This window comes from Lactuca serriola, chromosome 6, assembly GCF_051521515.1.
Source record: "Lactuca serriola cultivar US96UC23 chromosome 6, Lser_US96UC23_V15, whole genome shotgun sequence".
Lineage (NCBI taxonomy): Eukaryota > Viridiplantae > Streptophyta > Magnoliopsida > Asterales > Asteraceae > Lactuca > Lactuca serriola.
The window spans coordinates 64498116-64510759 of NC_136413.1; the positions used below are offsets into that span (position 1 = coordinate 64498116).

Genomic DNA, 12644 nt, shown 5'->3' on the forward strand with positions numbered 1-12644 from the left:
GTTAGTATCAGAGCCTTAGTTTGAGTGAATTGGAGGAACACTCGTGTGAGTCCAGTCTCAAACTAAGGAAAAATATTTTTTTAAAACAATTTTCCAATGGTTTCAAAATAATCAAGGAGGATGCCATGTGTACGATCAGCCGGAGCCAGTAAGTAGACCCCAAATTACCACACAGTTATTTGAGATTATGTTATGATATGTTAGAACAACATGCTAGTAACAGGATATGGATCTTCAGGAGATGTATGATATAATTGTCTAATATATGATGCCTTATCTCTTATAGAATACTTGATTGATTTTTGTATGACTCTTTCGCGTGTGAACTGAGTATTGAGTGAATATGCTAAGTCACATGCTACATGGGTTAAATGATCTTAGGATAAGGGATTTGGTCCTCCTGCGTAGCTCTTGTTTGAGTCCAACCGTTGTAGGATTGAATCTTTTAGTCTAAGATTGTTTAAGTTGTGCGGCATGTGATTATATTCATGCAATAGTTATCTGGCACCAAAGGAGGATCGTGTGGCAGTTAGTGGTAGGGTGAGTTGTGTGGGGTCAGCCGGTAAGTTGCTTTATGTTTATTGTTCCTTTAGGAAGTGAGGATGGAGCCCATGTGTATGATAGTGTGCAGTGTATTGTTAGGGTTGTTGTGATGATAACCTGAGACAAATACGGGTAGGTGTGGAAGGTAGTATGAGCCCGTACTATTGAAAGCACAGGACCCGTATACATGTCAGGGAAGTCACAACTCCTAGGGCTTTTGTTAGGAATTGGCTCCCTTGGTCCGGAAATTCCCCACGCTAACATCATCAAATAATATCCAATAAATAGTTGGACCTCGACCCATAATCAAGAATCTAAGCTACTTGACTAATATCCAGGGTAAAAGACCATTTTACCCTTTTTCTTACTTGACCCAGAACCAAGGCCCAACCCATTTTCTCAAAAGGCCCAATTTCCTAAATAGCATTACAAGGCCCAGTAAGGCCCAACTTCCAAATTAGGCCCAAAAATCATCATGGATCTAATCCTAAGAAAGTCCATAGTCTATCTATGACCCAAATCCAGAAGTCCAATGGCCCAACAAGACCTAAATCCTAAAAGCCCAAAATATAGCCCAAACCAAAGGTCAATCTGTTGAGTACGGGGGACGTACTCAGCTCGTACGCTTAGCGTACTCCTTCCGGGGCCAGTACGCGCAGCATACCAGCTGGGTACACCCAACGTACTCCCAGATTATCAACTCAACCCATTAATCACTTAATTAGTCAAGCGAACATGTTAAACTCTCAAATCTGATTCTAAATGGCAACTTAATACGTAAAGTTGACAACTTTACACCCATGCATGACTTAATGGGGCCCAACACTAAAAAAAATAGCTTAATAAGACTCTTAAAACTTGCATGGACCAATATCTTATATAAAGTTTACATTTTTATGGACAAGGGACCTTAATGGAGCTAAGATCTTAGATACATGGCTTCTAGAGTAGACCATAAACTCATTTTTAGCTCAAAAGACTAAAAAATTGCATAAATAACACCCTAAGTTAGATCTAGCACATAGAATCATCAAGATGAGATCTTTTTACCTCAAATGGCTTGCTAAGGTGAAGATAACTCTGGATCTATAAGCACAAGCTACTTCCAAACACACTTTCAAGCTCAAAACTCACCAAAAGCACTTAGGGTTTCGTTTTTAGGGTAGAGAGTGGCGGAGGTTGATCAATAGAATGTAAAAAGGTGGTATAAGTTGCTTAAATATGGTGTAAACCCTAAAAATTAGGGTTTGCCCCTACACCACGTACGCCATGTGTACTCCACGTACGCTTCACATACGTGGATGAATCCGGCGTCCAAAAAAAGCTAGTATGCTAAGCGTACTCATAGAGTACGCCCCGCGTACTAGCTAGGGACCAAAAAGATATAGATTTTGCATTAATGGGCTAAAAGGAAACATACTAAATTACGAATGTTACAAACCTATTGAAGATAAGAAGATCTTACTCGATTTCATCCAAAAATATCCTCTAAACACTCTCAGTCGACTATCAAATCTACATATCTTGAGTTTAAGATCCAATGGATTATCTGGTCCTTTTATGTCTGATTTCTCCAATTTAACAAACTTAACATCTCTACATCTTCAATGCAATAGCTTCTATGGTCTATTACCATTGAATTTATCCGTCTGGGGCAATCTCTCTGTTCTTAATCTCTTCAATAATGGTTTCACCGGAAGCATTTCTGCTTGCATTTCAAGTCTGACTCACCTTACTGTTTTGAAATCCCCGATTTTACAGATTATAGATTTGTCTAACAACTTTTTCACTTGAACCATGGCTTGATCTATCTAAAGATTTCCTAACTTAGCTTTTCTTGGAAACAACCTCGCTCCTGATTCTGATTCATTATCACGTCATGCTCTTTCTCCTAAAAAAACACTCAAAACTGGGTGAATCTGCAATCCTTGGGATCGTGATTGGGTGTTCCATCTTAGTGCTAGAACTACTAGCCTTGTTGTTGGTTGTTTGGTATTTGAAGACAAAAGCTAAAAATCAGGATTTGTAGAGAATATATAATAATAAAAAATGCATGGAGAATTTGCGATCGAGAAGCTTTTGAAATGGAAACGTGGACCTTGTTTTTTTTAGGGGAGTAACCTGGCGTTCAATTTGGAGGATCTTTTTAGGGCTTCTACAGAGGTTTTGGATAAGGGTGCTTTCGGTACAACTTATAAAGCAAGGACAAAGATAAAAGCATAGACGACGATGAATAGGAATAAACGAGGAAAAGTTAGGTGGCCCTTAAAAGATATAAAGAAATGTAATTGAAAATGTCACATCATAAAAGTAACCGACTCTATCAGGTCATATAATAACGTAATTGATAGGTAAAATTTAACTTTAATCATCTCTTGTACAAAAAAATACTTAAGTGACTGAATGGGTAAATGCCCAAACTTAGTTGTGCTAGAGTAACATTTTCCCAATCAAAAACAAGACAATAGATTGTTACCTTCTAATGATGTTTTTAAACATTTTAGATAGTTGGTTACCCTTTATTGACATTAACCCTTGAATCTATCCACAAATTTCAAAAAACTTGTTACATTTTTGCAAAACAATTCACTGTCCACTCTAAAACAAATGAATATGATGTATATTGGTCCAAAATTAATGTAACATCTTCAACTTGTTAACTGAGTTTACCAAGTAAACAATACCTTAAATGGTAAAAAACAAAATCAAATCAACTTTCCTGGAAAAGAAAACCTATATTTTTCGGGTAATCATGTGAAAATGTCTATAAGACCTTTTGTTGAATTTTGCCCTACGTATGTCTAATTAGAAAGTTTATTAGTTGTGTCCTGTTTTACATTATTATAAACATATTTTTAAAACCTATTGAAAATCTTATAAATTATATTGCCATTTAAAAAAAATTATAAACTACTTCATGACTGCCACATCATCTATTAAACTTTGTAAATATACATTTTCTACAGAAGATGGTTATTTTTTCTTTTTTCATCTATTAAGTTCTATACGATGTAACAATGTCTGTATAAATAACGTATTGTATATAAATCATCTCAATTAGACTAAACTATCATTTTACACTAAGATTATAATTTCGTTTCTAAAGCATTTCTCATTTCTAAGAAAATTCATCAATATTATAGATAAACAGTTAAACAGGTTAGTGTCTTGCTACATTTTTTTTGGCTTAATTCATTTTGTCACGCGATTAAATAAATAAAAAAAAAATAGCCCAAAACGTATCTAAACATAAAATACATCTCAAATCCAAAAAGTTAGACATCTTTCACTATTCTCTCGCAAAACTCGACAACCATATCCTCCTTTTAAGATCCTCAACCAATACAAAAACGTTTTCATGAAAAACAAATGAATACAAAACTTAAAAAAAAAAAAAAAAAAACAAAAAAGATAAAACATTATCAAAATCACTAAATAATACAAATAACACATTTTTTTTTCTTTCACATGTGATGTTTAAGTAAAAAAAATGTTAGGAAGTAAGATTTTACTTACTTTACCTTTCAAGAAGCATGACAAGTTCACAATGTGGGGTATGTGGGAAAAGGTCAACAGCCATGGCTTTGACCGGCTTAAAGGGTTCAGAAGTAGGCATAGATTTGGCTCTATGTCTAGCCAAACCAGCACTACTCATATTTCTCCATCCTCTATTGTTCTTATTCCCTTTCTCATTACTATCATCAGAAGGAGTACAAAGCTCAATTGCATTTGCCATTAAACTTTCAGGATTACACGAAATGTAACTGCAAAAAAAAAAAAAAAAAAAACAGGGTAGATATCGTCACAAATGGGAAAAAGAAAGGTGGAGAATGTAAAATTAGTTTTAGTTTTACTTACACAAGCCTTTTTAAACGTGAATGAGTCCTAAGAGCCTTGATTACAGTGGGATGAAGTCCAACACGTGGAGGATCCACAATAGCCACCACATTTTCAAAATACTCCATCTTTTTCTCATTATTATTATTATTATTATTATTATTGTTTTCATTAACAGAATTATTTTCTTCTTCCTTTTTAACTTCTTTGATATCCTTTTTCTCATCTTCTTTGATACCAACATTGGAATCACTGATTCCGGAGTCTAGTTTTTTTGTTAAGTACTCTTTTAATAGCGACCCCATAACATCTTCCGCCTGTAAATGAGATCAATAAAACAATTGATGTCTACAAAATTTGAGAAATTCGGTTTTTTTTTTTTTGAATTATTCTCACTTTTGAACAGACAAATCTGCAGTTTTTGATTCCATTGATTTCAGCATTCCGATTTGCATCGGCTACTGCAGAAGCATTCATTTCAATTCCAACCACCTAAAAACAAAAAACTATAAGCCTATGAAATATATTAAAGATTTTTAATGGACAAAATGGTAATTTACCATTCCAACACGGTGGGCTAGGGTAAGCCCAATGGTTCCGGTCCCACAACATACATCAAAAAGTAAGGTATTGGGCCCTAAATTGGCCCAATCTCCAGCAAGGGAGTAGAGTTTTTCAGCTGCAAGGGTGTTCACCTACAAGATTTTGAAATTTTAGGTGGAATGGAATTGGTGAAGGAATGGAATTGTAGATTCCATTCCATTGTCTAACAAAACAGATCCTTTGAAATTATATGTAAATTGAAAAGGCCAAAAGAGAAGTTATATTTATATAATATATATTACTTGGAAAAAAGCTGTAGGGGATATAAAAAACCGAAGATTATTTATATAATCTTGAATTCTAGCTTCTGCAACAATTTCAGAATCCTCCATTAATCTACTTTCACCCTTGGTAAGTGACAGGTGGCGCAATGGAGCATCAGCTGGTGCCACATTGGATATTCCTTGATGATCCTTCATATATATTTATAGAAAAAATAATATTTTAATAAAATGAATAATGAATAATGTAACATTTAAAAATATACCTGAACAACCAACACAGTAAGAGGCAAAGAGGGAGAATTTGTAGAAGCTCCAATTACAAAAGCTTCAGCCATTTTCTCAAGTTCAACATTTATAGCTTCATCATCAATACCCTTTGAGCAAATCTGTGTAAATAAATCATAACACATAAAAGGTCAATAATGGAAAAAAAAGAAAATTTGTAACTTTCTAAATAAGCAAAATCTAAACACAACCTGAACCATAACCAAGACTTCTGAAACATTTGATTCACCAGATTCCACCTCAGCAATCTTGCCAGGTGTCCTTCCTTCTCTGACCTAGTTATAATGAAAAGATTATGATTTCAGTTGTTTGTTACAAATAAATTATTTTAAATACTAGTTTAACTTACTGTTAGTTGGCGCCAAAATCCAGTATTATTCATCCTATTCCAAATAGGGAAAGTTGAACTTTCTAGAAACTTCTGGAAGATTTCAGCATACTTACAACCGATTCTAGAAACATTTGGACAATCTAGAGGTTCTTCAACTGCTGTCACACCTTCCCTGATTTTCATCACGTTTTTTTTTTTTTAAATTCATGGGAAGAAATTCAAATTCTATATTTATAATAACAAAAATTAAAAGAATGAATGGTAAATTATTAAATCAAAGAACCTGAAGTTTCCTAAAGAAAATCCCACTGTAGGTTTTCCTTGTAAAGAATATCCAACTGAAAATTCACATTTGTTTCTGTATCCATTTACAAGTGGTGATTCAATTATCCCCTCTAGTTTGCATGGAAGACCACCTGCAACCATAAAAAAAATGAATATATAAATAGCAAGAAAGATGATGAATTGATAAAGTTATTCTTAGCAAAACTGAAAATTACCAATTTCCCTGGAATTAAGAATCCAATCTGGAAGTGAAACACCATTTGGACAAGCTTTACGTGCATTTCGAGTCTACAAGATGAAGAAAGTATGTTTATATCAGGTTGAGAAGTGAATCAATGATTCCAATTCATCAAGAAATAGGAAAAATAATTGTTAGGGTATGTGATTGTGTTGCTCACAAGTTTTTTCATAGTCTGTGCAAGAGAAGTCTTCTTGTGTTCCAGTTGATCTTTGTAAGACAAATGAGCAAGTGGAGTCACAACTTCCCTGGCACTTCTACCTTTCAATACAGAGCTTCCAGGGGTAGAACTGTCATTAACGGAATCTCCATCTTCAACCTCGTTTGCAGGTTCTGATGTATCTGAATTGTCTGAAACCATTTTTGGTTTCACGTTTCTGTCAAAAGATCTTGGGATGACATCTGCTATCTTTAAAGTTCTATTCCCAAATGGCTTCCCCTGCAGCTTCTGTTGAAACAAGGTTTGATTAGAGAAACTGGATTAGTTCTATTGGGTTGCAGAAATCATGTCGATTTTGATAAGTAGATAATACCTCGATTCCAGTTTTCACTTGCTCTGTGGTTTCAAAGGTAACAAATCCTACAATCATTCCTTTCTTTGTCTTAGCTGATTTATACTCGATTCCCTGGAAATCAGAAGAAGCTCGTATCAGTAAAAAGAGATCACCATTCACCGCTATCAATCAAAACCTTCAAAATTCAATAATGCAGTAGAGAGAAGAATTCACCTGCTCGTTGAGAAAGTTCCGTAAATTATCCGAACTCCACTTCATCGGAAGATTCACTAAACACTTATCAAGCGCAGACTCAGAGCATCCATCTTCTGATATCGTTTCCGTCATCATAACTTCGTCATCTCTTTCGTCCGCTTTGTCTCTATCTTCATTCTCTAACTTCAACTTCTTCGCCCTCTCTGAAGTAGGGTCCCATGTATTATCAGGTCGTGGCCGGAGCTCTTCCTCCCCATGAGCATACCGGCACGTTTCTCCGTGGCTACACTCACCGCCTGTCCGCCTGAAATAAGAACAGAGACTCGTCTTCGATAGAGGGTGAATTGAAGTGGTTTTCTCAACGGTTTCGGATTCGGTTTTCTTACGCTTTTCTCCTTGTTCCACATCTTCTACTGGTTTTGCATCTGGAGAAGAATGAGAGACAGTTGCGCAGTCTTCCGGCGGGTTTGTTTCACCGGTGCCGTTGGGTGTGGGGCCATTGGTCGGAGTATCTAGGGTTTCAGTTGCCATCATCGTAACAGTTTGGGTTTTAGGATGTGTTTCAGTTCAGAGATGTTCTCTTTTTACTTGTTCGCTTATGTTTTTGATACTTCAACTTTAGATTTTAGTCATGTAAAAATAAAAATAAAAATAAAAACTAAATTACTTTAAATAAATTTTTGTTTAAACCATTATATTTTATATATTAATATTAACCAGGTGTAAATGTTTTATATGGATTCATTTAAAAAAAAAAATTAGATATGAAATTCTAAATATTTAAAACTTTGAATTTATAAGAAAAATTAAAAAAATATTAAATTATTAAAATTAATGTATTTTTTTCTTTTTTTTTAAATTAAACAAATAATTTAGAATTTTTAACAAAGGAAACTAATGCAGTTTTAATTTAAAATTTTTAAAATTAAAAATAAAGTCAATAAAGATATGCATTTATTATAATTATTACATTTAAATATTATGTGTAATTGATAAAATGAAAAAAAAAAACCATAAAATTCCATGTGGAAAAAATTTAATTAAAAAAAACCAGAAAATGACATGTGGTCAAATCAATGAGAATGTGACATGTGGCAAAAAGATTTTCATTTATTAGAGTAGACTAGTAGGTGATTCGAGCTTCGCACAAAACCTTTTTATTTAAAACAAAAATAGGACAAAAAGTGTCAAGTTCAACAAAATCTAGGGGCCATTCATATAAATTGAGCCATTTCCCTAAAAAAAATCTTTAAGATATATAAAAAAACAAAAATGAACCAAAAATGTCAAATTCAACAAAACCTAAAGACCATTTATGTAAAATAATTAATTCTTTCACAGGAAACACTAAAAAAATCTTTAATATGTATAAAAAGCAAAAATGGACCAAAAGAATCAAATTCAACAAAACCTAAGGACCCTTTATGTAAAATAAAAAAAATGAATGGTTTAAAGCAAAAAATAAATTGAGACAAAAAAAGTCAAAAACAAAAGCTTAGAGAAAAAATAACAACAGGTAAAACATTTGAGACAAAAGAGGCAATATAAAATTTAGTGTTCATAACCGTGTTATCCTTTTAATATGTATATAAATACTTACTATTATTTTAATGAAAAAAAAAGGATGAAAGGAAAAGGAGAAGAATGGAAGGGAGGTAATGAAAAAATAATGTTTATTAAGTTTGTCCGGAGTGGATAGAACTCCACACATGATTACATGGAGGTTTCTCTCCACGCATGAACATCGGCCCCGGCTTTAGTGGGTTGGTGGTGGCGTGGCTACTAGGACAAAAGAAGATGGGAGATTTGATTGGCCGGTCAACTTTTCGAACGTTTGAGCATATATATATATATATATATATATATATATATATATATATATATATATATATATATATATATATATATATATATATATATATTATTGTGTTCCAACTATATATTGTATGTATCAAAGCCGGTGGTAAGGGGGGGGCAACAAGGGCGTGTGCACAGGGCCTTGTTTTTTAAGGGGCCCAAAAAAAATTAATATATTCAATAGAATGCAGCCCAAATTAAAAATGTTGATAATTCCTTTCCTTAGTCCACACAACAAAGGCTTCAGCGAACAAAAAAAGAAAACATTATTATTTACTCAATAAAGCATTACAGATTACCGATTCACAGCAGTCCAGAAGCATTGAGCGTTCATCAATCAACAACCATTGATTCAAGGTAATCGATTATTCATAACTCATAAGGTAGAAAACTAGAAATCGCAATTACATTTAGCACATTTGATTAATTTATTGTAATTGTGAACTCCTAATGTGATTAAAAGAACTTCTTTGATTGTAAATTTGTAATCGTGAACTCAGAATCGCAAGTGGACATATAACCCCAACTTATAATAAGTCTTCCCCAAATTACATAAAGTAAGTAATCTCATTGGTCATAGAGAGTTAGAGACAACCAAACACAAACTTTGACCAATCCATTTTTCTTTTAATAATCAATTACTTATTAAGTGTGTTTATGTCAAAGTAGGTCTTACGATCAATAAAACACCAAATATGTTGTTTTAACTTTTAGGTAATGATATTTCCTCATTACATTAATACTACCTTATTAACTATGGTTTTGATATGTTTATTGCTATAAATTTTATTGCCGTTTTTAGAAAAAAAAAATATTAGTTTATATAATTTATTTTGTTACACCTTAAGGACTAAGGGCCTTTTTTATTCGGCTCGTCCTGGGCATTTGAATCCCCAGGGCCGACCCTGGTATGTATGTAGGATTGATTGTAGACCAATCATTTAAATTATTTTAAGAAAATAATTAATACATATTACATGTTGAAGATATAGTGAGTATTAATTAAATCTTTAACATTTAATATGCATTAATTATTTTCTTAAAATAACTAAAATGATTGGTCCAAAATTAATCTTACTTGCACACAATAGAAAATGGATCAATCGGGATCGAGATACGGCAAATGAACTTTTGGTATGTGATTATTTTGCTCTTGATAGTTTATATGACCTATCGAAATTTGAAGAACGTTTTCGTATTAGTAGAAATTTATTTTTACGTATAGCTAGAGATTTGGAACATAATTTATGAGTTTTTCCAATTAAGATGAGATGCTAGAGGTAAACGTGGTTTTACTACAATACAAAAATATACGGCCGCTCTTAGACAATTGGGATATGGCATAACCGATGGGTTTTGAGCCCTACAACATTCTTATGGTGTACATGCAACCTTAATTCTTTGACCACTATCAATCAAAACCTTCACAATTCAATAATGCAGTAGAGAGAAGAATTCACATGCTCGTTGAGAAAGTTCCATAAATTATCCAAACTCCACTTCATCAGAAGATTCACTAAACACTTATCAAGCGCAGACTCAGAGCATCCATCCTCTGATATCGTTTCCGTCATCATAACTTCGCCATCTCTTGCGTCCGCTTTGTCTCTATCTTCAATCTCTAACTTCAACTTCTTTTCCCTCTCGGAAGTAGGGTCTCATGTATTATCTGGTCGTGGTCGGAGCTCTTCCTCCCTATGAGCATATCGGCATGTTTCTCCGTGGCTACACTCACCACCTGTTCGCTTGAAATAAGAACAGAGACTCGTCTTCGATATAGGGCGAACTAAAGTGGTTTTCTCAATGGTTTCGGATTCGGTTTTCTTACGCTTTTCTCCTTGTACCCCATCTCCTACTGGTTTTGCATCCGGAGAAGAATGAGAGACAGTTGCGCAGTCTTCCACTTGGTTTGTTTCACCTTTTTCGTTGGATGTGGAGCCATTGGTTGGAGTATCTAGGGTTTCAGTTGTTATCATCGTAACAGTTTGGGTTTTAGGTTGTGTTTCAGTTGAGAGATGTTTTCTTTTTACTTGTTCGCTTATGTTTTTGATACTTCAACATTATGTTTTTGATACTTCAACATTAGATTTTAGTCTAATTATTATAACATTTAAAAAAATAATACTTTAAACTTAAGGGCTCTTTGGCAGGATCTGAATTTTTAAGAGATCTGAATTTCTAAAAGTGTCTAACATTTTAAGAGTTGAATGTTTATAATGTTGTTTAGTTGGGACCTCTGAATTGTTGTGCTAAATTATTAAAATGATTATTCTACCCTTATGTTTTATTTTTTATTGAATTCATCTGTTTGTTTAGAAAATAACCTAATAAATTTCTTAAATAAGTATATATATATATATATATATATATATATATATATATATATATATATATATATATATATATGTATGTATATATATAAACACCTTATAAAATCCAAATTTAGCATAAATCAAAATTAAACACAAATCCAAATCAAACATAAATATTTTTAAATCCACAAAATCATACAGTAAATCCAAATAAAATCCTACAAATTTAATTTGACCCGAATTGATTCGCAATCTAGTCACGCAAATTATCTATGTATTCATTGTCTTGTGAACCTCATTCCATACCGTATACGTTTTGTAATCCTCGTTCATTCTCGTAATCCTCCTTCATTATTAGCTAATTTACTTGAAAATTTTGTAATAATCATCCATTATTAGTTTATATATAAATGATTTTACATCTTCTCTTCATTTTTCATACTTATTCACAACTTTTATGTTAAAATATAAAAGTTACTTCAAATTTCGCTTATGTTGTCCTAATATTAACTACTTACCCTTACAGAAACAACAACAAAAGTGAAGCATATATATAAACGAAAAACAAAAAACCAATGAAAAATATAAATAAAATTGGTATTCTATTTAGATATGATTAACTTTATTCATATGTGATTGCCAACATTTAGATGCGATTTTATTTTAAAATACAACATAAAATGAAGATAATGAAGATAATTTTGTTTTGATATGTTTTGTTTACTTTTGAACACAAACAAAACTATGTTATATATGTTATATCACATATGAATAGAACATAATTTTAACGTCCCGTTTAAAATAGAGTAATTAAATAATAAACCTGGAACCCGAGAAATAATAATTAGTATTATTTTATATTCTTATAGCCCAAGATCAAATAATATTTAGCGGGGTGTGGGTTTCGGGGAGCCAAATGATATAAATTGGGTCTTCAGTGGTTAAAGTGTAAATTTGGGACTTATCCGGTAAAGATTTTCAGTAATCAGGGGGTGTTTAGTATCATTTGGACTTTCATTGAATAGATACTTGGGGGCAGGGACTAAATGGTAAATTTTGGACTTAATTTGAAGAGGTTTTGGATGGTTGGGGCTAAAAGGGTAAAATATGGTAGTTAAGTTGAAAGGAATGGGCTTGGAGGGGCCGAAGTTGTTAATAAGGCCAAAGTTTTAGATGGGACGGTTGCGTATAAATCCATCACACATGCAACCCTAAACCGAACCCTAATGCAGCCGCCACCCTCCTAACCTCCAGACGCCACCACCCCCTTTACTCTCGTTTTCCTATCAGCAAGACCACCAACGTTGCCACCATGCTAAAGTTGGAACGCCCATCGTCAACCGCCGACGACAGCGACCACCAGAAACCACCGCTCTTCTCCGTCTCTTTCTCCAGCCGCCTTGTCGATATCGATCGCCA

At 33.3% G+C, this 12644-nt stretch overlaps 1 protein-coding gene across 1 annotated transcript; it reads right to left on the minus strand.

Moving 5' to 3' along the window:
* Window positions 1-3783: 3783 nt before the first annotated feature.
* LOC145058804 (zinc finger (CCCH-type) family protein) lies at window positions 3784-7648 on the minus strand. The gene is made up of 13 exons (XM_079006696.1): window positions 7075-7648; window positions 6880-6972; window positions 6507-6794; window positions 6324-6396; window positions 6107-6239; window positions 5842-5995; window positions 5684-5767; window positions 5471-5593; window positions 5226-5396; window positions 4941-5075; window positions 4777-4872; window positions 4402-4697; window positions 3784-4307 (listed from the first exon to the last, which is right to left on the minus strand). Exons 1-13 carry the CDS (start codon window positions 7588-7590, stop codon window positions 4061-4063), a joined length of 2409 nt encoding a protein of 802 aa, XP_078862822.1. The 5' UTR covers window positions 7591-7648; the 3' UTR covers window positions 3784-4060.
* Window positions 7649-12644: the final 4996 nt, after the last annotated feature.

Excerpts from the sequence above, each read along its gene's own strand:
- LOC145058804 (XM_079006696.1), bottom strand. The coding sequence starts at position 7,590 with ATGATGGCAACTGAAACCCTAGATACTCCGACCAATGGCCCCACACCC. Across the intron at positions 6,973-7,074 it reads GGAACTTTCTCAACGAGCAG|GGAATCGAGTATAAATCAGC; the intron begins GTGAATTCTTCT and ends TCTGATTTCCAG. Across the intron at positions 6,795-6,879 it reads AAGTGAAAACTGGAATCGAG|AAGCTGCAGGGGAAGCCATT; the intron begins GTATTATCTACT and ends TTGTTTCAACAG.